Source organism: Sus scrofa, chromosome 13, assembly GCF_054392235.1.
Source record: "Sus scrofa isolate SSC_HxYL_T2T_F1_AM1 chromosome 13, Sscrofa_HxYL_maternal_Yorkshire_Landrace_v2.0, whole genome shotgun sequence".
Classification (NCBI taxonomy): Eukaryota; Metazoa; Chordata; class Mammalia; order Artiodactyla; family Suidae; genus Sus; species Sus scrofa.
Window position 1 is genome coordinate 80236367 of NC_139395.1, and position 26759 is coordinate 80263125.

Genomic DNA, 26759 nt, shown 5'->3' on the forward strand with positions numbered 1-26759 from the left:
GACTTTCTGGAGGCAGATGCTTAGATCCCCCAGCTACTGAGACGACTGGCAGCAAACAGCCCCCAACTGAGAGTAACCTTCAGGGATGGCCTCTGAGGACAAGGTGACAAGCCTTCCACAGACTGACACCTCATCCAAGAGGCATAGAGGCCAACTCTCCTGTCTCAACCTGGACAGCTCTGGGGGTCGATCCATCTTTAGAACTCCCATACCGTTGGCTAAGGCTTTGTGTAAGCCAGCCTGCACGTGGCTTGGCTTCACTCTGCTTCGTACTCCACCCCCAAGGGGTGGATCCCAAGGTCACTCCCTAATCATTCTGCTAAGATGTTAAATTCAGGTCTCAGCTTCAGCTTCCTGGGTGCCCAACCTGCCATGTCTCACTTCCCCACTCCTCCCAGCAATGCCATAGAGCCTGTCACATAGTGGGTGCTCATTAGGTATGTTTGTTGAGTGAACCTATGAATGAATGAAGTGACAGTTTCTCTAAGACTTAGTTCTCTTATCTGTTAAAGTAGGACAGTGTCACAAGTGTCATGGAGTCCCTGTGAGCGTGAAAAGAGATGACACATATGGTAGCCGGGAAATCAAGCCAGCACAGGTAAAGAGCCTGGGGAGTAATGGTATACACTGAACTGATACCCATTGGATGCCAGCAGCAAGGCTGAGAAATTACCCAGAAAAGGGAATATAGTATTGAATTTTTTATTAACTCTTTCCAGTTTGGAGGGGTCAAGGGTCAAGAGCCAAATAATTCTAAGGCAGGAGGCAGAAAAGGCTGCAAAAGAGTGAAAGATGAGTCCTGTGGGATGAAGGAATGCAGAAGCTGGAGGGGCTACCACCAGGGCCACCTCACTTTGCACTAATGGCCAGAGACAGCTATTTTAGGCAGGGGCGTGGCCTGAGCAAAGGCCTAGCCAGGAAGAGGGAAAGGTTTGCTTTGCAAAGAGAGAAGCACAGCAACAGAAGAGCAGAGATGAGCTTGAAGTGGAGGTGGGCCAGATCACAGAGGCTAAAGGAGTGCAGACTGCAGTCAGAATGGAACTGGAGCCTCTGAAGGTTTCTGAGCAGGAGAGTGATGATCAGGGCTGCGCTTCTTCAGGAGGATGAAGACACCGGTGTTCAGAAGGGGATCACACGGAGGCGCTGTAAGTCACCAGATGGAAGCTGCCTGAGTGTTCTCTCCCCTTGGGCACCCAGCCCAGGAGGGCCTGGCCACAGTGAGTGCTCAGCAAATAGTTACTGAACTGCAAAGGACTAGAGGCATTTTATTTTTTATGGTTGGATTTTGTTGGGACGGGAAATAGCCTCAAGTACAGTTCCAGAAACTACTGAATGAGGAACCCAAACCAAACATTCCTCTAGGAACAGGAGGAGGCCAAAACCCTGATCATCCCCAGCAGACATCACACACACCCAGCCCTTGGGGACTCTGGTGGCAGTGTATTTGCACTCTCTGTCTGCATTTCTCACATGACTTTCATGCCTGCAGAGGTCAGGGTGGCAGGCTGCTTCCTTCACATACAGGAAATGTGTGGACTATGAAAAATGATTACACTGTGCCAAGGAGGGTTCAGCCATGGCAGCCCTGGTTCCTCAGGATTGGAAGGACAGAGCCCTCTCCTTTGACCCAAAAGTGTAAGATTAGGTGGCAAGTGGCCCTGCCTTTTTTTCCTGTCCATGGCTAAGGGCATGGGCAGAAAGAACTCCCCTTAGGACCAGATAAGTCTTTGATGAGGGGCAGGAGCTGTCCTGGGCATTATAAGATGTGTAGCAGCATCTCTGGCCTCTAACCTGTAGATTCCAGGAGCATTCCCTACCCCCACACCAAGCTATGACAACAAAATTTATCTCCAGACATTGTTAAATGTTGCCTGGGGGACAAAAAATCGTCCTGGGTGAGAAGTGTTGCCCTGGACCAAGGGCTCCAAGTGACAGCTTTTCTGGCCTACAGATGTGTTTTATTTGGTCACTCAGTGTTTCCAGAAAATCTGACTCTTCCCAGCATTTAAAAGTCAGGAAGTTCCCCATTATAAATCCAAATTTTCAGCTTTTCTTGAAAAACTAGAAGATTCAGTGAGACTGAGCCCCCACTGGACAGGGCAGTGCTCTCCAGTTGGCCACAGCGCCCAACATGGCCCTTCACCTGTCCATGTGAGTTTGTGACCCAGAAACCAGTGGGATCTCACTGGGGATGGCCATCTGTATCCCTGGTGCTCATGGAGGCAACCTTCCCAGACCTGCCAAATCTGAAGGTGGGAGAGGATCTTATATAAGCACCCTTCTCTCATCCCAACATTTGAGAGCTGCTGAAGAGTCTGGTCCTGAGACTGCACCTCCTGCCCCCACCCCCTGTGGACCCCAACACCACTGCCTGCATGGAATCCCCTGAACCCATCCTCCTGCCTATAATACCTCCTCCTGTACCTCTGTGGTCAGTGTCTCACCTGGCTTTGATTCCATTCACACCAGCATCTATCAAATGACCTGCTAGATACCAGCCTACACAAGGAAATGAAGACACAAAGCTGAGTGAGACTCAGTCCCTGCTCTATCAGCTGCATCCAGGATTTATGAAGCATGCTCCATTGGCTGCACTGTCCAAAGTCACCTACCTTCATACGTAACCTCATGTAAACCTTTAAGGCAGGTAATATTATTCTGCCCACTTGGCAGATGAGGGCTGATGGCTCAGAAGGGTTAAGCAACTTGCCCCAGGCTGCACAGCTAGGAAGTGGAGGAGCCAGGATCTAGCTTTTGGTTGGTCTAACCCCAAACTGGCATTTATGGCCCATTTCCCCAGGGCTTAGACAAGATGTGGGCACACGGGTGAAAAGAAGCCATTGCAATGTTGTCACAGAGATGAGTCCAGGCCACAAATCCAGGCTGCAAAAGAAAGCATGCCCTCTGGATGCCTGTCAATGTGCTTTCTCACCACTTGTGCAAACATCTGCATCCCTAGTTCTTTTTTTTTTTGTCTTTTTGCCTTTTCTAGGGCCACTCCCGCAGCATATGGAGGTTCCCAGGCTAGGGGTCCAATCAGAGCTGTAGCTGCCGGCCACAGCCACAGCCACAGCAATGCAGGATCCGAGCTGCGTCTGCAACATGCACCACGGCTCACAGCAACACTGGGTCCTTAACCCACTGAGCAAGGCCAGGGATCGAACCTGCAACCTCATGGTTCCTAGTCAGATTTGTTAACCACTGAGCCACGACAGGAACTCCTACATCCCCAGTTCTTGCCTTCACTTGCAGGCAAGTCAAGTTCTCCTTGGCCTGGTCCTTCTTGGCCCACCTGCCCCACCAGGACTAAATCCTCTACGAGGGCCATCTTTGGCTTTTCCCTTCCTCCTTCTTCTGATGACGACAAATGAGAATGTACATGCGACTGACCCCTGCTTGCCTGGGCACCCCAGGTGGTCCATCTGGCCTGACCAGAATGCTCTGGTGCCTTGTCTGGTGACTGGGTCAGAGGAGGATTCCAGGCTGAGCCTGTAAGAATCTTCCCTACAGCTTTCCAAGAACCATACTCTCAGATCATCTCTCCTCTGGGGTTGCTAAGCTGGGACATCAGGGGTCTTGGGGTGCCCACGACAAGGGGAGTCAGGGCCTTGACAGCATTTGAGTCCTGACCTAGGGATGCTTAGATACCATGTACTTCTGGACTTTTCTAGCTTATACAATCCCATGAATTCCCACCTTCACTCACATTAAAGAATACTGGCACACTCTGTGCTTCTATGAGTGTGAAGACACCAAAATGACCACAGGGTGAGACAGCCTTCTGAAAACCCTCCACCAAGCACCAGCTTTCATTTTCTGCAAAAGGACAAATTTCTAACCAACAAGAGAGAGTATAAGCCCCTTAAAAGCTAAGATTCCAGCTTCCCAGAGTGCTGATCACAAAGACACACACACAAAAGGAACTCCATGCTGCCTGTGCTTGAGCTGACCCATATGCCGGGGCAGAGGGAAACAGAGAGAGACAGTAAAAAGGGGCCACCTTTGACCTTTGAGTCTCACTTTTTTTGTGAAAATAAAACCAAACAAAACAACCCATACATTCATGTCAAGATGGCACCAACTGACAAAAATGTTTTGATGCAATGGTTCCTGAGTGAAGTCAATGTCTTTACTGTGAGAGATTAGCCATGGATGGCTGATTCTGGTTTTCAATGCATGGCTAATCATGCTGCTAAAGGGAAACATTCAAAACTGTTCCTATAGATCCTAGGACTTTATGTGCTGTATTTGAGAAGTTCTCTTTTCAAAGACTACGTCTCTGTCTCCCTCAAACAAACTCAAAGGTGGAGTCGGTCACTCTCTACATCTAGAAAACATTCAAATGCTGGGTTTTAAGGGCAATACTCTCTCATCACCTCTCCAGAGGACACCATTCAAAACAACTCTTTAGAAAACATTAAGGCAAGAACTAAGGTGGAGCCTTTCTCACCTTCAATCACTCCTCTTACATATCCTCTAGCACCATGTCAACAACCCCTGTTGCCCTTTTCTCACTCCTACTTGGTGTTCTCATGTTTTCCCCCTTTGGGGACATTCCAAGGTTTTCCTAGTTCTGGGATTCCAAGCAAATAATGGGAAACAAATACACAAACAAAACTAAATAAAACCCCAAACTCAGTTTCTTTTAGTTCTACTCCAATGCTGTCCCCCACTCCAGCTTGTTTTCTCATCAAAAACAAAACTAGAGACCCCCAGATGTTCCCTATTTAAATAAATGATATATGCAACCACTGGTCATTTCCCAAAACAATTGTGGTTTTATTTCCAAAGCAAAGGTTTTAAGGGCATATCTCACAGGCACTGGGCTTCTCCAAATCTGTCCTGGAAGGTCAGTTTAGCCTTGAACACAGCAGGTTGGACAGCTAACTAACTGGCCGATGTTCTCTGGGCTGTGTCCTCACTTGCCAATGACCAGGCTGTGGGCGCTGTGTCACATCACCCCCGCTCGCCTCCCAACATCATCTCGAGACCCCTCCCCCACCAATCTGGCCTCACGTCGCTCTTTCCCCCTCCCCATCTTCTTCCTTTCCCTGCTCCTCGACAATTCCTTTCTTTTCTCCACTTCCCAAACTAATTTCCGTCTTCTGTTGCTGCAACTCCACATACTTGTTTTTGCAAGGAGCTAGAGTACCAGGGCTGGGATATCAGACTGCAAGGAAACAGGAAGGCCCTGCAACCACTCATCAAATGTCCTTGGCAGAAGTGGGCCCTACTGAGGCCTCCTTAGGAGCCCAGCAATGGGCTGAGGCAATAAGCCTAGTGTTGTGTCTGTCACCCTCTTCCCCCCAGAATTACTCCCAGCAACTCTCTTAGACTCTGTTCGCAATGAAAGCCTTCATTTTCAGAAATGCTTAAAATAACAGGTCTGAGGAAGTTCAAGGATACCTTGGAATGGCTGTGAACAAGTGGCCCGAAGTGGTCAGGCTGGGACTTTCTGGAGCTCTACTAATACTACTAAATATTATCATTAATAATAATACTTATTATCATGGTTAATAATAATGCTTAGCATTATTACTACCAATAATACTTATCATTAAAGATAATAACCACAATAATAGTTTTTGTTCCTTGATCTCTGAGCATGTACCAAGCCCAATAACTGCTTTACAGACAATACCCCGTGGAAGCCTAATATCAGCCCTTTATGGAATATAACCCCATTTTAACCCCACTTTAAAGATTAGGACACAGAGGGAGGGTGAATGATTTGCTCGAGATCAGAGAGCTAGTAAATGGGATGCTCCCAACCATTCCACTCTGTGGCCTCCATCGGGAGAGCTGTTACTCTACGTATCTTTAGAATTCTTTCCCAAACATTCCAAAGTACTTATAAAACAGATATTCCTCTGCCTTATCATTAGAAGCATGCTGATATTTGTCACTAAATATCAGACAACATAAAGTACCTGGTAAGTGCCATTTTGGAGCATCTTCTGTTATCGGTGACTAAGGCCTGGCCCCACCCTCTGGCTTTCAGGCCAAGGCATAAGTATGCGGTGGGGACTTTTGGGCTGAGTCCCCATGTCAGCAGAACATACTCAGGAATAATCTTTCTTGACTATTTCTCTGATTTTTTCTTGGGGGGGGGGGGTTGTGAGGGGACATGAGTCTCCCACTCACAGATAAGCATCAAAATGTTCAGGGGACCGAGAGAGTCTCTGTGTTCCTAAAAAACAGATGGCTACAAAAACCAGAAACTGCTTGGTTTTGAGCTGTTTTCTCCCTCCCTACATTATCCTCAAGGTGAATATGAATGTTGTCAGGCTTATTTGTTGGCTTCTAAACATTATTGATCACTTATTATTGCTGAATCACTGACCTGAGACATCTCTCTAAACATCTTGTCATTTTATTTTATTTTATTTTTTATTTTTTTATTTTTTGTCTTTTTTTTGCTATTTCTTGGGCCGCTCCCGCGGCAAACGGAGGTTCCCAGGCTAGGGGTCGAATCGGAGCTGTAGCCGCCGGCCTACACCAAAGCCACAGCAACGCGGGATCCGAGCCGCGTCTGCAACCTACACGGCAGCTCACGGCAATGCTGGATGGTTAACCCACTGAGCAAGGGCAGGGATCGAACCCGCAACTTCATGGTTCCTAGTCGGATTCGTTAACCACTGCGCCACGACGGGAACTCCAACATCTTGTCATTTTAAAGTCTGATCTTCTACTTCATTTGCATTGTCTGTGACTAGTATGTAAGAGAGGATTTCATTGGCATTTCAAAAACATCTGTAGCCAGGTATCCGCCCATCTATTCACCTACTTTCACCCATCTATCTATCCACCCATGCACCTATCTATCTATCCATCCATCCATCTATCTATCCACCCGTGCACCCATCTATCTATCCATCCATCACCCATCTATCTATCCATCCATCACCCATCTATCTATCCACCCATGCACCCATCTATCTATCCATACATCACCCATCCACTGATGATCTACCCATGAGCCTACCCAGCCACTCATCCATCCATCCCTTCCTTCCTATTTCCACTTCAAACTCCCAATCCAGGCCCCTGTTACATTCCACCTCTAACTAGTATATTAGTGTGTATATATAATGATATGTAACTTCTCTCCTTGAGTCCAGCATCTCCCTTTTCAAAGCTGTCAAGTTAATCATCCTTAAACTTGGTTCTGACCACATCACCCCCATGCAAGAACCTATAGTAGTTCTAGAAAATGAAGCCCATCTTCTCCTTCTGACACCCAAGGGCCTTCTTGATCTATCTCCAACCTGCCTTTCCTTTTCTTCCCCTTAATTCCAACATTCCAATTTTGGGGGAGGGGTGGAAGTTGGGGGTCTAGGGATTGAATCCACACCACAGCAGTGATAATGCCAGATCCTTAACCCAGTAAGCCACCGGGAACTCCAATATTCCAATATTTTAAACACGCATAAGGGTAGAGAGAAAAATAACAAATGCCTATGAATATGCCACCCAAATTAGATAACCATTAAGATTTTGCCATTTTTGCTTGAAACTCCCTCTTAGGAAGCAGAACACACTGTAGAGACTGCTGACATGTCCTTTGTCTCCCTCCTTCCTCACTCATGCCTCAAGAACTGCTGAAGCTGGTGTCTATCCTTACACAGCCCACCTTTGTAAATGCCTATTTTAGATATGCATCTAACAATACAGAAAATATGAATAATCATTTTTTAATATTTTTATAAAATTTATAAAAATATTACAGTGTTCAACTTTTGTACACAATGGTATATGTAGATCTAGTTCCTTCATCTAAATGACTGTAAAAGAGTCCATCATGTGACTCTCCATAGCTTAGTTAACCATTCCCTTCATGAGAGCCATTTGGGTGATTTCTCTCTGTTTCTTTACTACAAACGCTATGGCAGCAAACCTCCTTGTATAAGGTTTTATGTGTGTCCAGATAGGCTAGAATATCTTAGGTTATACCTGGAAATGGAATTGCTGGGATAAAGAGTGTGTATGTACCTCTGTCTTCTCTGTTACTAGATAGTCCCATCGTTCTCCTATGGGGCTGGGCCAATTGACACATTTATTAGGAAGACACAAGTGGCTCCACTACTCCACATTCTTACCAGCACTTAGGATTGTTTTGCCAAGTTAATGGGAGTCAAATTATGAATTGTTTTGTTTTATTTTACCCTCTCCTTATTACCAGGAAATATGGGCATCTTTTCTTATATTTTTAACTATTTAGATTTAATTTTCTGTGACTTATTTATAGCTTTTACCCATATTTCTATTGGGTCATTTTCTATTTTCTGATTTATTTGCAGGTGCTTAAATTTTAAATCCTGGGTATTAACTTTTTATTAATTCTTTGTGTGCCAAATATCTTTTCCTGGGAAATGTGTATGTGTGTGTATATATATGTGTGTGTGTGTGTGTGTGTGTGTGTGTGTGTGTGTGTGTGTGTGTGTATATGTATATATATACTGGGTCACTTTGCTGTACAACAAAAATTGGCACAACATTGTAAACTAACTATAATTTTAAAAACTTATAATAAAACTTCAGTCATTAAGAAAGTGTAATATTGTCACACAGGTAGACAAATAGATCAATAGGACAGAATAAAGTCCAGGAACAGTTACACACATGCATGTAGAGATTTGTTTTTTAATAAGCTGATATCAAAGAACAATGAGAAAAAGATGATCTTTTCAATAAATGGTACCATGGCAACTGGATGTCCATATGGAAAAAATTAATCTTGCCTCTTACTTCACACCATAAGAAAGGTAAACTAATAAAGCTTTTAGAAGAAAGTTTTGGAGAATATCTTTGTGACTCTGAGGAAGGCAAATGTCATTGAACAGGACATTAAGAATACTGATAATTAGACTACACTAAAATCAAGAACTTTTGTTAATGAAAAGACACTATTAAGACAGTGACAGTGGAAAGTCAAGTCACTGAGAGGAAGAGGATATTTTCTGACATATTACTGACAAAGAGCTTCTATTTAGTACATGGGAATAATTTCAACAAATCAAGTAAAAAGAACAAAGACAATAGAAAAATGGGCAAAAGACTGGGACAGGCATTTCACAAAGAGACTATCTGAGCTACAAACACATGAAGGCCTGTTCATCTTCTTTAGTCATCTTGGAAATGCGAATTAAAATCACACTGAGATAACAATTACAAAAATTTTAAAGACTGATATTACTAAATGCTCATAAGAAGGATCTGATGGAATTCTTATCACAGCAAGAGTATAAATTAGAAAATCCACTTTGGAAAACTGTGTAATGTTATCTACTAAAACTGAAATATTCATATCCTATGACACAGTAATTCCACTTGTAGATATATACACAACAGTCCTGAATGCATATTGGACCAAATGATGTGTACAAGAATGTTCTCTGCATCATTATGTGTAATAACTCCGAACAGGAAACAACCCCAAAGACCATCAATAATAGAATGGATAAATAAAGTTCAGTATAGCCATTAAATGGAATATTACACACCAATGAAAATGATTGCCAACTCCACACAACATGAATCTTGCAGAGGTTGAGTAAAAGAAGCCTGACACAAGAGTATATCCTATAAGATTTTATGTATACAAATGACAAAAATAGGCAAACTAATCTACGGTGATACCATGGTGAGGGCAAAGAGTGACTGGAAGAAGGGATGAGTGAAGCTTCTGGACTGATAATGTTCTATATCTCATGTTGTTTATGATGTGCATTCACTTTCTGAAAATTTATCAGACTGCACTTATGATGTGTGCTCTTTTGTGTATGTCATACTTACATTAAAAAAAAAAATCATTCACACACACAAACCAAATATCTTTTCCTTGCCTGGTTTGTATTTTCCCCTTATTTATTGCTGCTGTATGGAAGATTTTAAAATTTTTATATAAGGGAATATATCAGTACTCTTTTTGCTTTATGTTATATGCTTAGGCAGTCTTTCCCCACCCTCCAGTATCTCAACTAGAATCTTTCATACTTTCTTCCAATTTTTTAAAGTTTTGCTCTTTACCTTTAGTGCTTTAATTCACCTAAAATATATTTTTGTGAACCAAGGTGGAAGTCTAATTTCTTCCATAAGGAAAAAAAAAAGTGTGTATGTGTTTCAAGCAGTTCCTAACAAATAAGAAGATATGGACAAGCAACCAGCAGTATCCTTTACTGAACAGTCTATCCTTTCCCCAAGTCTGTAATGCACTACGGCCATATATGTATTCCCATCTGTGATGGGCTTTGTTTCTGGGCTCTGATCTGATGCCTTGCCAAGTTTAATGAGCACTGCTCTACTACTACCTGTTTTACTATCACTTTGGAGGAAGTCTTAATATCTGATAAGGCAAATGTTCCAACAAATGCCAGAAAAATATAACCTACAGACCTTATTTTCTTTTTACGGTGAAATGAAGTTAGAAATTAAAAGCAAGTAAAAAGCTTTTTAAAAAAACTTTGGAACTAAAATATGTATAATTTTTCCCTCCCCCTCTTCCCCCAACAGGAAATGGGGGCAGGTGCATGCCTCAAGCAGTGATGTCCTCAAAGGCCCTGGGCCGGAAGTGCCCTGGCATGCACATGCATGGGCATGCTTGGAACCCCGAATTGCCAAAGGGCAGGCCAACAGTGCCAAGGAATCTTCACCCCTGAGAGCAGTCTTAAACCAATGGCAAATGGAAGCTGAAGGGTAAATACATATACCAACTGTGGTAGACTGAATTGTCTTTCAAAGATACCAGCCCCTAAAACAAACCTTTTTCCAAAAAGGACAAAGGACTCAAATCAGTTGTACATAGTGCTCCTGGTTGGAAATTATTTGGTAAAGTCCCTCCCAGAGAGATCTTCAGAAAACTTCCAAGATCATTCAGCAGAATTTCAGATCTCATTTGACTCCTGAACTTGTGCTCCTCAGTACTAGGAGATCAGTAAGACTGGAAAGCAGTGAGACTGGTTATTTTGCAGCATTTTTAAGTTCAGAGAAGTTGTTTCTCAGGAGACAAAATGATAAAATTCCTATTTCTCTCCTTCCATTTGTCGTTTATCACATTTAGCACAACCAGCATTTATAAAAATAATCACATTAAGGAAATAATCATTTAACTTGGAAAAAATATCCTCCTTTAAGCACTCAATAGTGTTTTTTATTGTTCAAAAGAAAAACTGGTTTCCCAAGTAAAAAAGAAAATGATTTTTAAATCTTTAAAAAAATCAGTTATAGTTAATTTTACTTACAGGTAATTAAAACATTGACCAGTTTATATGCTGCTGGGACTTAAAACATACTGCTGCGATTCCCAAGCTGTGTACCTAGGCACCCATATGCTATAGCTAAGCCAGGGGAGACCACTGCAAACTCAGTGATACTTTACATCGGTTGGATGTGGTGTAGACTGCTTGAGGTAGTACACAATTTCAACATTAAATGGCAATATATTATTGTCTGTGGCATCATACCTTTGTCAATCTGTTTTTTAATTTTCTGTGATAAAAATTGGATACTATGCAAAAATCAGCTTGGAACAGGAAATAAAGGTGATGGTGTCCAATCTGATTTCAAGGTTTGTGAAATTGTACAGTGCACAACAGGCACACATGCCCAATTAGTAATTAACTGTGGTTATTTAAGAACAAAATAAAACTTTTTGCTTTTAAAATAAAATAAAATATGTATAATTCTGAGAAAGTTATGGGGCAAAGAAGAAATTACAAAATGGAAATTATGAAGTACTAATATCTGGCAATGAAAATATCAATTATCAAAATTTCTAAGATGCAGTTAATTTATAGCATTAATGGCATTAATTTTCATCATTCTTGTTTTCTAATGTATGCATTTTTAAATCATATTTTCTAATTAGATGTGGCAGGCACACAGAAATGTTATTAATTTTTGTATACTGATCTTGTAATCAGCCATCATTACAAGATGGATGAAGAGGGTTCAGCAGGGAGTATGATATTTACTGTTGGTTTTTGATAAATGCCCTTTATCAGGCTAAGGAAGTTCCTATTTATTCCTAATTTGCTAAGAGTTAAATAGATAAAAGTTAGAAGTGTGCTTTTTAAAAGTCAAGAACACCATTTCTCTACCATTTTCCTCTACACTACACCAATTGAAGTCCAAACCAATATAATAAGAAAAAAAAAAAGAAATAAGAAGTTATTAAAAAAAAGAAAGACCACCTTCAGTTAGAACTAATCAGTGAGTGGTTTCCTGAGCATATTTTCTTATTTCTTATTTAAACTGTTTGCCCTGAATACTCTTTCATCTCATCTCTAAACTTAATTCTCACTATGTTCTTTCTCAAAGTCCCAAAAATCAACCTAATAATAGCTAGTATTTAAGGATTGCTTATTGCATACCAGGTAGGCCTTTTATAACATCATTTTAAAAATCCTTATAACAACTCTATGAAGGAGGTTTTTATTAGCTCCATTTTGAAAAGGCCAAAATGCAGAAGATTTTGGGATTAGGCCGAACTCACACAGCTGGAAAATGGTGGGACAGGGATTAAGCAGTCTGTCCATAACCCTAACCACTGCACTAGACTACAATGATACAGGCCCCAGACCTGTTCATGATACTGGACCCAGACTCTTCTGCCCATGGGGTTTGCTTTGGTCTAGAATCCTGTCTCTCACTTTCCCCAAATCTCTGCATATCCGTTGGGGACACAATGCTGTACCACTCAGATCCCCTTCAGGACTGGAGGGCATACTCCCCCAGACACCCACAGCTCTCAGCCCTCTTTGGAACTGCCTCGCCAAAGAGGCTTCTGCAAAAGGCCACATCCCCTTCCAGGAGCAACATGAGGGCAGAAAGATCTGGCTTCCTTACCACAGCCCAGGACAACCTGGAAGAGCCACCCCAGCCTCAGAGCACATCCCCTGAATCCTGCTTCCCTCCCTCCCGCAGGCGAGAGACCCAAAAGCATTCACTCTTTTACCCCCTGCACTGGAATCACTGTCTCACAGTCAGCTTCCTGGGAAACCCAAGCTGGGTGAGATCCTAATCTTCACTTAAAGATTCACTTCAAATGCTGCGTCCCCACAATAAAGTCTTCCTCAAACTGCACCCCCAAGCCCATATTAGATATCCTCCTCCCTCTGAAGCAATAGCCCTCTCCACTTTATCTGCATCACTGATACACATCTGTCTTCACGTCCATTCTTCACTGTGAGCTCCTCAAGGGAAAGCACGGTATCTGACTCACTTCTCTATCTTCTTTGGCACCTGCCTTTACCAGTGAGCATGGCTCTGGAGTCAGGCAAATCTGGATTCAAATCCCAGCTTCTCCTCTATCAGCATCACTTTCCTCATCTGTAAAGTGATGACAGCATCTTCCTCTAAGGCTTTAAGAACTAAATGCCAGTGTTCCCTTTGTGGCTCAGTGGCTAACAAACCTGACTAGGATCTAAGATGTTGCAGGTTTGATCCCTGGCCTTGCTCAGTGGGTTAAGGATCTGGCATTGCCATGAGCTGTGGTGTAGGTCACAGATGCACCTCGGATCTGGCATTGCTGTGGCTGTGACGTAGGCTGGAAGCTGTAGCTCTGATTCAATTCCTAGCCTGGGAACTTTCATATGCCATGGATGTGGCCCCAAAAATCAAAAAAAAAAAAATGCCTAGGAGGCGGGATCAGGATGGCAGAGGTGTAAGACATGGTGCTCACCCTCTCCCATAAACACGTTAAAAAAAAAACCATCTACATCTAGAATGATTCCCACAGAATATCTACTGAATCATGGAGAAGATCTGAAACCTCCAAAAAGGGCAAGAAATCCTCCACATAACTGGGTAGAACATAAAGAAAAAAAGAGAGAGAGAGGAATTAGGATGGGAGCAGCACTCCTGAGAGGGAACTGTGAAAGAGAAAAGGAACCCACACCTTGGGAATCCACCTAACTGATGGAGAGATCAGCTGAGATGGAGGAACCTCAAAGCCAAGAAGAAAAGCACAGAAGCTAGACTGAGGAGGGCAAAACAGAGAGAGAGCCACATGGACAATCTGTACCACCACCCCAAGACATCACAGCCTGAGACACTTGGGCAGGGGCTGGGCACTGAGACTCAGGCTCTAGAGGTCAGGTGTAGGGAGAGGACTAGGGTTGGTAATGTGAAGACAGACTGAGGGAGCTAGGGAGCAGTGTGCCAAGGGCTGGGGAGTGGAGTGCCATATCCAAGGGAACCCAGGAGGAGGTCTGGGCTGTCAGGAGAGGAGAGGTGCCACTGCGGGGGAGGGCAAGAGGAGGAAGGGTTGACCACCATAGGAATATCGTTCTCTGTGCATGAATGGACTCTCAGAGGGTGGGGCTATGAACAGCGAGGCACCTCTTGTGTGGGCTATGGGCCATGGCCCCTCTTCTGCCAGCTAGGGGTGGTGGTGCCTCCTGTGTGGGCTAAGCAGGATGGGGCACTTCTTTCCTGGTCTACAAGTGGCAGTGGCAAACCACCACAGCTATTTCTGATTCCAGGGGTGGGAGTGGCTTGCCACCACTAGGGGTCCATAAACAGGCATCATCCGAGGCCCAAGTCACCTCAGAGGCAGGCACAGAGAAGGGCACTGCAACCAAGCACCACCTGGAAATTGTGTGTTCTCTCACTCCCCTGGGAATGCACACACTCTGCCACTGCCACTGCCAAATGCTGTAGGTGCCACGTAAGCCTGCCTGAGTCTCACTGCCACTTCCCAAGGTCCTGCAAGTAGGAGCGGCCTGTGCCACATTCCCACGAATCCTTGCTACTGTCAAGGGCCCAGCAACCAGGCCGTGGCTACTAGCCCTGCCCATTGCCTCCATCTCCCTGGAAGCACATGCAGCACCCTATCAAGGAGATAACAGCCTGCACACACTGAGGAAAGAGACAGCAAATATCCAATCCCTCATGCCAAAAGTAAATAATAAGCCCTCAAAAATATGTAGGGGTGTTCTTGCATATGAGTAGCCCTCCAAGACTACAATAGTTGGTTTCCCTAAACTCACAGAATAAGAAAAATATAAGCAAAATGAAGAAGCTCAGGAACCATTCCCAGTTCAAAGAACAGGAGAATTCACCTGAAGCAGCAAACAATGAGACAGACCTCTGCAGTCTAACAGACACCGAGTTCAAAAAGGAGATAGTGAAACTATTAAAGGAATTAATGTTGAATATCAAGGAATTAAGAGCAGATATGAAGAGCAATGCAGATTACTTTAGAAAGGAACTAGAAAATAGGGGGAAGGATCAAGATGGCAGAGGAGTAAGACATCTCGCTCAACTTCTCGCATAAACACGTCAAAAAAACACATCTGCATGTAAAACGATTTGCACAGAACATCTACTAAATGCTGGCAGAAGAATTTAAACCTCCAAAAAGGACACAAAACTCTCAACATAACTGGGTAGAACAAAAGAAAAAGAGAGAGAAAAAAAAAGGAATCAGGACAGGACAAGCATTCATGAGAGGGAGCTGTGAAAGAGAAGAGGAACCCACACCTTGGGAAGCCACCTAACTGAGCGGGAGATCAGCTGAGACAGAGGGACCTCAAAGTCACTGAGAAAAAGGCAGCAGCTGGACTGAGGAGGATAAAGTAGAATGAGAACCGCACAGATCATCTGCACCACCGCCCCGGACACCACAACCTGAGACGCTCAGTCAAGGGCTGGGCACTGTGACTCAGGCTCCGGAGGTCAGTTCTGAGGAGAGGACCAGGGTTGGCTGTGTGGAGACAGCCTGAGGGGCTAAGGAGTGGTGTGCTATGGGTTGTGGAGTGGAATGCCACAACAGAGGGAACCCGGGAGGAGGTCTGGGCCTGCAGGAGAAGCAAGGTGCCATTGTTTCGGAAGAGTGAGAGGAGAAGGGGTGGAATGCCATAGGAATCTCCCTGTGCACTCAGGCTCTCAGAGGATGGGGTGCCTCCAGCACATGCTATGAGTGGCAAGAAACCACTTTCTCGAGCTATAGGAGACCAGGTGCCTCTTGTGCAGGCTACAGGTAGCTGGGCACCCCTTGTGTGGGCTAAGGGCAGTGGGGGGATAAGTGTGACATGGTGCCTCTTGCATGATCTACAGGCAGCAGGGACAAACCAAAGCAGTCATCTCAGAAACCAGAGGGAGGTGTGGCCTGCCACCACTGGGGGCCTGTGAACAGGTTCCACCTGCGGCCCCAGTCACCTCAAAGATCAGCAAAAAAAGAGGGCACTGCAACCAAGCACCACCGATTGTTGCTCTCTCTCCCCTGGGAACAAACCTGTCCTGCTGCTGCCACTGCCAAATGCTCTGGGCAGTGCCCAGATGCTTGATCACTGTCCCTTCCCAGGACCCTACAACTAGGAGCAGCATTTACAGCACCTCCTGTGGGGGCTAAGCAGGACAGGGTGCTTCTTGCATGGTCTACAGATGGTGGGGGCAAACCACCACAGTCATCTCTGACTCTAGAGGTGGGCATGGCCTGCTACCACTAGGGGTCCCTAAACAGGCACCATTTGTGTCCCTAATCACCTCAGAGGGCATCACAGAGGAGGGTATTGTGACCAAACACTACCCTGTTGTGCTCACTCTCCAGAGAACACACACACCCTGCCACTACCACTGCCAAATGCTCTGGGCACCTTGTAAATCTGCCTAAGGCTCATTACCACTTCCCAGGGCCCTACAACTAGGAGAAACATGTGCCACCTTCCTGCATGTCCTTGCTGCTTTTAAGAACCCAGCAATCAGTCACTGACTACTAGCTCTACCCATTGCCTCCTTCTCCCTGGAAACACACTCAGCACCCTGGGGATAACAGCCTGCTCACACTGAAGAAAGAGACAGCAAATATGCAAACTCCCATGCCAAAAATAAATAGCAACCCCCCCACACAAATTTCAAAGGGGTGCTCTTGCATATAAGTAGCCCTCCAAGACTATAGTTTGGCTTCCCTAAACTCACAGAAAAAGAAAAACATAAGCAAGATGAAAAAGCTCAGGAACCATTCCCAGTTCAAAGAACAGGAGAATTTACCCAAAGCAGCAAACAATAAAACAGACTTCTGCAGTCTAACAGACACCAAGTTCAAAAGGAGACAGTGAAACTACTGAAGGAATTAAGGCTGAATATCAAGGAATTAAGAGTGGATATAAATAGCAATGCAGATTACTTTAGAAAGGAACTAGAAAATATAAGGAAGAACCAAGAAAAATTATAAAATTCATTTGCAGAGATGCAAACTGAGCTAAAGGCACTAAAGAGCAAAATGAATACTGCAGAGGAACGAATTAGGAACTTGGAAGACAGAATAATGGAAATCACCCAATCAGGACAGCAGACAGAAAACCAAATGAAAAAACACAAAAGCAATATAAGAGATCTATGGGATAATGTAAAGGGTCCAATCTATGCATAATAAGAATTCTAGAAGAAGGAGAAAAAGAAAAGGGGATTGAAAATATATTTGAAGGAATTATGGCTGAAAACTTTCCAAATCTAAATGAAACAGATATCAAGATACAGGAAGCACAGAGGGCCCCAAACAAGTTGAGCCCAAATAGGCCCACAACAAGACATATTATAATAAAAATGGCAAAAGTTAAAGACAGGATTCTAAAGGCAGCAAGAGAAAAACAAAGTGTTAATTATAAGGGAACCCCCATAAGGTTATCAGCTTATTTCTCTACAGAAACACTACAGGCCAGAGAGAGTGGCAAGATACATTTGAAGTTCTAAAAGGGAAAAATTTGCAGGCTAGAATGTTCTACCTAGCAAGAATATCATTTAAAATAGATGAAGAACTATCACACCAGTCAGAATGGCCATCATTAATAAGTCCACAAATAACAAATGCTGGAACCCTCCTCCACTCTTGGTGGAACTGTAAATTGGTACAACCACTATGGAAAACAGTATGGAGGTATCTCAGAAAACTAAATATAGAACTACCATATGACCCAGCAATCTCACTCCTGGGCATATATCCAGACAAAACTTTCCTTGAAAAAGACACATTCATCCCTATGTTCATTGTAGCACTATTCACAATAGCCAAGACATGGAAACTACCTAAATGTCCATCAACAGATGAATGTATTAAGAAAATGTGGAACATACACACAGTGGAATATAACTTAGTCATAAAAAAAGAATAAAATAATGCCATTTTCAGCCACATGGATGGAACTAGAGACTCTCATACTAAGTGAAGTAGGTCAGGAAGAGAAAGACAAATACCATAGGATATCACTTATATCTGGAATCTAACATACAGCATAAATGAACCTATCTACAGAACAGAAACAATCTTATGGACGTGAAGAACAGACTTGTGATTGCCAAGGGGGAGGGAGTGGGATGGACTGGGAGTTTGGGGTTAGTAGATGCAAACTATTGCATTTGGAGTAGATAAGCAATGAGATCCTGCTGTATAGCACAGGGAACTATATTTAATCACTTGTGATGGAACATGATGGAAGATAATGTGAGAAAAAGAATGTATACATATGTGTATTACTGAGTCACTTTATTACTGTACAACAGAAATTGACAGAACATTGTAAATAAATCATCTATAATAAAAAAAGAAAAAGAAAAGAATTCAATTGACCATTTTTTCCTTCTTAAAAAAATCAGTTGTAGAGATTTTAACTCAGTCAGCAAGGGGAGCGGGATGCTTGGTCGGAATGCATGGTAACCTCCGTCTGCATTTCTCTATACCTTCCTGTGAACTGATAGGTATTACAATATTAAAAGTTTAAAAAAACAAACAAACAAAAAAGAATTAAATGTCTATAGAACGCCTAGCCCAGAGTCGGGCACAAAGTTCTCACTAATTGTTTGTTATCTATAATTACTGTTTATCTATTGTCATGACAGCACCAAGATAGGTTTGTCGAGTGAGTTGAGAATGCCTGCTGGTGACCAGCAGAGTGCAGAGCGAGCATTCACAGCTCATCTCCCTGGGCGACAGTGGAGCAGGCTGAAGGCTCCTCACCCCTGGCAGTCTGCCCACTTTGCTCTCTCTCTCCCTGCAGGCCTCAGAGCTGGACCCTCCAGCATGCAAACCCTCACCATCTCCTGCAACCAAAAAATAAAAAATAAACTTGGCTTTGAATCCAAGGCCATTGGTGCTTTTGATCTTGGTTACAAAGCAAGGCAATTACTGGATACAAAAGCCCTGATTTATTTATGAAATGCGACGTACATCTTCAAGGCGGGAGCGAAAAAGCTCGCTGCAGACCAATTCCTTATTGCCACACAGTGAATGGCTGCTTTCAAACACAAGCCCCCCAATGCCCTCTCTTCTCTGCTAAGAGTCTTTCCTCATTAGTGCTTCCTTCAGAACACTGCAGCGTCCAACAATCACATTCACTTCACGGCAGGACAAGTAATTCAATTCTGCAGGCATCGGAGCAGAGAATAATGGATGGCTATTGTTAAGGAAGCGGAGGCTGGAAGTGGAATGGGCCTCAATGGCTGGTCTCAGAAATGGTTGGGGCGGGAAGAGAGAGCAAGCAGGATGCAGGTGGACCCTCCTGCTGGTGCACCATGGGGGGCAGTGGATTCTGGACTGAACCTGAAGTAGGTTTTCTACTGGGTCTGGGGCTGGACTCCGTGCTTACCAGAGGAGGGCCTGAATTTCCACACCAGGAAAACAAGGAGGTTGTACTAGATTCTCCATGGGTGGTTACCAGATCAGCAGTGCCTGGGAACTTGTTAGAAATGCAGATTCTCAAGCCTTACTCCAATCTGGTGAATCAGAAACTGTAGGGGCAGCGCCCAGCCCTCCAGGTGATTCTGATGCTAGATTTCTCACGCCACTGGCAGATCATGTTTAAAGATGATGCCACAAACTCAAATGCACAAAGGGCCAAGGAGCTAAAATAAAGGAGCCGAGCAGGGACTTGGACTACTACAACTACCTCCAAGTGCGCCAAGAGTGGCCCCATGTGGATCTGGTATTGTCAGAGCTTCCGGCTTTTCAAGAAGAATACAAAATTATGCTTTTTATGTAAAATCCCATGATTTAAAAACATCGGTTGAATTTTTCTTAACATAGGGAGGGCAGAGCAGATTATATTTGAGAACCAAGTTGCAGCCTCCACTCCAATTTGCCTTGGACTTCCATCACGACACTCTGTCCACTGTGCTTTTGCCTTTCTCCTAGTCCTGAACTCCCAACCTCCTTTCCCTACTCAAGAGACTCCTATTCATCCTTCAATATCCAATTCAAGGATCACCTCCACTGTGAACTCATTCGCAACCCTCTGTCTCAATTTCCATCTTCTCCACTAAGACAGTCAAGAAGAATCAAACATGGAGCCAAAGAATTAACACATTAAGGAAGGTAACCAGAGAAGGAAGACATGGAGAAGTTATAAAGCAGGCTTTTCCCACAGAGGAGGAATTAGGACCTCTTGGAAAAGCTACCCTATTGCTGCTTGAAAAATCACTTAAACAAGGACACTGATCCCATTTTGACCAGAACCTAATAAAATGAAGCTTTAAAGGAGCAAATATAAAGAAACACAAGTGCAGAACTCATAGGATAGATTAAAAAACATTTGGTACAAAATCCCCAGGAGATTTGAGCTGAGAGTTCAGAGTGAGTCAACTGTGTGAAGAGACTATCATGAAAAAAGCAAGTGCCTTTATAGGTTTCATTATTAGAAATAAAGTGTCTAAACAGCCCCGCTCTCCTCTTAGCTGGTTAGACCTTCCTGGAGTGTCCTCAATGGTTCTGAATACAAATGTCTGCAAGTCAGAAGAGACCTGGAGCATGGCCCAGGAGGAGAGAAAACTCAAAGATAAGTCTCACAGGCACTTAACTGAAGGAACCTGGTGTGTTTACCCAGCAGTGGGAAGAGCCTGGGTGTGTGCTCATGATATCTGACTCCAAGTAATTGACAGGTTTCCATGTGGATGGATCTAGGTGGCCCACCAGACCTGTGTGTGGAAACCCTGGAAGATTTCATCTCAGGTTGGGAAGAATTTTCTATTGAGCTCAGTTGTCCCCAGAGGGAATGCAAGGTAATGCATGCCCTTTATTGGAGGAGATCTGGCAGAGAGAAGACAGCTCCTGAAGATGTTGATAAAAGGACCAGAATAGAAGGGCAAGTAGACACCCATTGTTTTATTTTACCCTTCTTCTTGTAGAAGCACCCAGTTTTTCCTGGGGGGCCACACTCACCCATTCTCTGTCCATTGGGAGAGTTGAGTATACGCTTGATTTTAGGGTTGGGAATGCCTCCCAGACCTGGTGAGTCTGCACTGCACCTCACCTGCACAGGTACAGCTTCAGGAGCACCCGCGGAAGCCACAATGGACCCATCAAAGCCTGTAAGGCTCAATCCTGGGAGAAGAGACCCCTCACTTTCTGCTGGACTTGAATCAGGTAGGATGTAAGCTTGGGGCTGCAGTCAGGGGTAGGGTGGTAGGTGGGCATGTAGTCGTTACACAGAGATTGCCTATGCAAAAGCCCCACTCCCACCCCTTGTTAATACAAAAAAAGGGGGGGGGGACAGAGAAAACTGGAGCAGAGTTGCAAAGAGGTTGAGTTCTGACATCTTTTGTGCCCTTGACGCCCCCCTACCTGAAGCCAGCCGTGGCTCCCAAGAGCTCATAAGCTCCCTTTCCTCCCTTAAGCCTGCTGAGCTGGTTTGCAACATAAGCGTCCTGATCACTGCAGTGGCTGCTAAGATCTCATTCAGTTCCATCCTGCTCTGGCAGATCCACATCTCACACTTCAAGCAAGGGCCACGTGCATGCACCAGCCCATCTGCCCAGACGAAACCTAGGATGGCTGTGGAAGGAGAAGTTCTGCCTCCAGGCATAAGAACACACTGCACTGCAAAAGGGGAAAGGGAAAATCAGGAAAAGGTGACTTACTAAGTCAAAGAGTACTCTGCAACAGCGAGAAGCTGGCAGGGTGGGGCAGCTGCCCAGCCTCAAGCACAGGAACGATGCCTGGCCTGGAAGCCACTCTCACCTCCTGCAGGGGCAGTGCCAGACTGTGACCTGGTGGATGGTAAAGAAATTCCCACCCCAGTGTGGTATTGTCACCATCTCTACTTCCCAGATGAGAAAGCTGAGGCTCAGAGACTGACCTGGGGTCATAGAGTCAGAGAGAGCAGTTCTGAGACAGACTCTGAAAGCACCCCTGTGCTGCCTCCTGCAGATGAAGACAATTGGCCATTCTTAAGCTTTAATTCCTCATCTGTAAAGTGGGCTGAGTGATGATCCTGTTCCCCTTAGAGGTCTTCAGAAGCTAGTATTATGTAAGGATGCAGCTTCAGTGTTGGGATCACCTATAACTGATGTGACACAAGGGGGCCATACTGTGTTAAATCAGCTGGCCAGGCCCATTCCCAGCTCCCTCTTGGCCCAGAGGGGCCAGATCATTTCCTTTGTTCCATGGGCACAGGCCTGGTAACAAGGCAGTCAGGAGCTCAGCTGTAAACCTTTTTTCATTATTTTCCACCCTGTTAACCTCCATCAGAAGTGAGGCTTCTGTCAGCCTAAATGAGAGCTGAAAAGATTTATCTCACTTGTCCCAGGGCTCAGCTCGGGGAAAGACCCTTCATTTTCTAAAAGCCCTGATGACCCTTTCTCTGTGACTTCCTCCCACTCAGGAAAAAAAGATGTGGCAGTGGTGGCAGGCAGGGGCTTGTGATGGGACCAAACGATCTGAATCACTTCTGTTTAGCTTTCCAAAGTGTTATGTGGCTTTTTATTATTACACTGTGTTTACCTTCCTAATTATGCCTGCTTTTGCAAATATTAAACTTAGATTTCACTTCATAAATACAGGGGAAGACCAGTACATACTGTGTGGCAGAAAGGAATTACCTTGCCTTACAATTGTGCTATAGAAGTCATCCTCAAAGTGGACGATCTGTATACGGGCCAGGGAGGGATGACTATATTTCAAATTGGCCTGTCTTCTTCCTCTGTGCATCTAGAAATCCCAGGTCACCTAGTCCCTAAAACTCGTGCCTGCCAAGAACAGGAGAACTAGATCATTTTAGTAGTAATTGTCTCTTACATTCATATAAAAATAGCCAGCTTTTCTGAGCACTTAACTCAGTACCAGGCACTGCCTTACATGCTTTACTTGGGATGAAAAACCCTCTTAATCCTAGCAACTGTCCTATGGGTATTTCTATCCCCATTTCGCAAATAAGGAAACTGAGGCTCATAGAGTTTAAGTAACAAGCCCCCAAACACGCAGCTAATAAATGATGGAACCAGGATTATGAACCTAGATATTTAAGAATTCTGGATCCAGGGAGTTCCTGTCGTGGCTCAGTGGTTAACGAATCTAAGAACCACGAGGTTTCGGGTTCAATCCCTGGCCTCACTCAGTGGGTTAAGGATCCAGCATTGCCTTGAGCTGTGTGTAGATCACAGACAAGGCTCGGATCCTGCGTTGCTGTGGCTGTGGTGTAGGCCGGCGGCTACAGCTCCAATTAGACCCCTAGCCTGGGAACCTCCATATGCCATGGGAGTGGCCCTAGAAAAGACAAAGAAAGAAAAAAAAAAGAATTCTGGATCCAAAGACCACACCCTCAACAACCTCTCAATAATACCTCCCTCCTTCACATGTGCCCTTTCATTTAACCCTCACACTGCCCCCTGGGTAGTGGGTGATCTTAGCCTCATTTGACAAACAAATGAGCAAATTTTGACCCTAAAATTCCTATTACAGAAACTGATCTTAAGAAAAATAGCAGTGGCCCATCATCAGATGAATGGATAAAGAACATACGGCATATATGTGTGTATATACATATATATGTGTGTGTGTATATATGTGTGTGTGTATATATATATATATATATAATTCAGCCATTAAAAAGAATGAAATTCTGATATTTGAAGCAACATGAATGAACCTAGAGAACATTATGTTTAGTGGTATAAATCAGGAAAAGACAAATTTGTATGATCTCATATGTGGAATCAAAAATATACAAGTGAAGGTATATGCAAAACAGAAACAGAGTCACAGATACAGAAAACAAACTACTGGTTACCAAAGGGGAGAGAGGCTAATCAGGGGTATGGGATTAAGAGATACAAACTCCAATATATGAAATAGATAAGCAACAAGGATACATTGTATAGCACAGAGAAATATAGCCATTACCTTGCAATAACTTTTAATGGAGTGCATCCTATAAAAATACTGAATCACTAGGCTTTATACCTAAAACTAATGTTGTAAATTAACTATACTTAATTTAAAAAATAGCAGAGACTGTGACAACACATAGAAGCTCACAGCAGCATTATTTATAATAATATGGAAATCACTAAGTGTTCAACAATAAGGGGTCAGTTAAATAAATAAGGGTACATCTATATGATGAAAATATTATGTAATCTTTCAAAATGTTATGGAAGCATATTTATTGATATTGCAAAATTCTGTAATCCAGTGTTATATACTTTGTTAGGTGACATAAGCAAAGAATAAAATCATACATGCAGTCTGATCTCATTTGGGAAAAGTACATATATATTTTAGAAAATGTATAAATATGAGCAATCATAGAAAATGTATTTGTGTATGTACATATAAAGAAATTCCTATGACAACCCAAGTGATTATGGCTGAGTGATAACATTTCAGGTGAGGTTAATTTCTATGTGTGAGCTCATCTCCCTTTTTCCAAGTTTCCTACAATGAATACACTATTTACCTAACCATGCAAAGGCTTTTATTTTTGTGGTAGAAGTAGCTGCTGAAATGGCTGAGACCCCCAGCCACAGCCAGGACTCAAACTTTGGGTCTGGGGTGCCAAGTCCAACACTCAGCCCCCTGCACCTTCAACTCGCCTGCCCCTAGACCCCATGTCCCCACACCACATCTCATCCTGGCTGGCACAATCATGCCATGGCCAGCCTGGGGCAGAAATGCAGGTGGCCCAAGTGCCCACCTTTTTGAAGAGTCTGATGACATCCTCGCTGATCTGGGAGAGGCGGACGATGACATTGTTCATGAAGATGTCATTGAGGGTGGCATGGTCTCGGCTCTCCCGCCTGGTCTGATGCAGGACTAGATACCAACAGTTCACAGGAGAGAGGAGATACTGGTCCTTCCTGTGGAAACAAGACAGTGCAGGTTTGGTTCACCAGAATTGCCATCCACACAGTTCTATGTTGTTACCCCCCACAGCTCTTTGATACTTATGGAGCCCTTTCAAACTTACTTTATTATAACACATTTAACAACTGGACCAACAGAGACCATGAGGTCTGAAGCAATCCTCCCAAGTTCACAGAGCAACGCTGGTCCCAAACCCAGGTCTTTGACTCAAACTCCTATCCTGTTCTACTCTCCCACTGAATGTGTCACTTGCTACATGCATCTGTCCCTTCTGGGAAGAAGATGTCTTCCCCAGTGCTAAGAAATTCTCAACCAACTGTGTTTGAAATATTTGAATGAGTTCTAGAAATATCCAGTGGCAAGAACAGAAAGTGGACCCTCTTCTTCCTCTCCCTGCCTCCACCAACTTCTGGGGTCCCCTCAGGCTCTTAAGCTCACTGTCCTCCTCCAGGGTCATTCTCTAGAAGATTCGAATGTGCAGCCAGGGTTAAGAATGCCTGCTGAAGGCAGTGGGGAGCCATGGAAGTCATTTAAGCAGAGGTATGATCTAACCAATGCATGTCTTAGAAAGATCACTGAGGGCAGATTGGGAGATGATGGATGGATGTGTGGATGGGTGAATGGATGAGCCAACGGATGAGTGGAGGGGTGAATGGGTGTGGGCACTGGCATGGGGCTGGGTCAGGAGGACCAGTCAGGAGATGACCTCAGTCCAGGAAATGAGAGATGATGGGGCCTGGGTGGTGGCCAGAGAAGGCCTGACTTAAGAGACTTCTCACCAAAAGAGCAGATAATCTTGGAGACTTCCTGGAAATAGAGAGGAGGAGGGAGAGGGAGAAGTGGATGGTGATTCTGAGGTTTGGATCTCAGGCTACTGGGTGGATGCTGATGACATGAACCGAGATAAGAACTACAAGAGAAGTGGATTTGGGCAAAAAATACTTTACATCCCATTTCTGTTGCTTCCTGGGTGGTGATGGAAAAAGAAAGATTAAAGGAGAGATGAGACAATTGAGCTATTACCAAAATTACTTCAGGGGCTTAGCTCAGCCTGGGATTCAAGAATTGAACAGCATCGGGGAATTAAATATGAAAATCTTATGGAAGTTATAGCCAGAAAGACAGTTTCAGGATGAAGTAAAAATATCTTGAACACGTATGGAAATGCTGGGACAGCTTGGGGACCATTAATTAGGTCACCTGGTCAGGGAGACTGGATAAGAGAAAGAAGAAAAAATGATGCTTTCCTTATCAGAATCTGTGGGCAGAAGGCAATACATCCTCAGACGGGATTACTGGGGAGGCAGAATGATCGGAGGCAAGGAGAAGAAATGTACACAAAAGCAACCAAGCTCACCAAGCTGAAGTGAGAGGCTGCCAGGAAGATGCAGGCCTCGGTTCATCCAGACTTTTATTCATTCATTATCTGCCTCTGGGTGTACAGGCCAGGCAGGTGACATGCTGGGGATGCAGCAGTGACCACAGCAGGCAAGACTCTGCTTCCACAAGCCTTCTACTCGGATGAGGGGGCACATAGGGAAAAATATGATCATGCAGCCTCATAAGTATAGTGATGGGAAGGAGACCGTGGGGCAGAGGAGATCTGGTGGAAAGGTGAGCATGGATGGGTCACTGAAGGAAACACTTTCTACGCTGAGTACTAAAGGCTAGAATGGAATTTGACAGA

At 44.1% G+C, this 26759-nt stretch overlaps 1 protein-coding gene across 50 annotated transcripts in view; it reads right to left on the minus strand.

Moving 5' to 3' along the window:
- The window catches only part of SRGAP3 (SLIT-ROBO Rho GTPase activating protein 3), a 393430-nt gene that overhangs the window by 102437 nt on the left and 264234 nt on the right, over window positions 1-26759 (minus strand). For all 50 annotated transcript variants that reach the window (XM_084989345.1, XM_084989331.1, XM_084989353.1 and 47 more), the window contains one exon: window positions 24903-25065. In XM_084989345.1, coding sequence (XP_084845471.1) covers window positions 24903-24965 — 63 coding nt within the window. In that variant the 5' untranslated portion in view covers window positions 24966-25065. The remainder of the gene's footprint in view (window positions 1-24902; window positions 25066-26759) is intronic.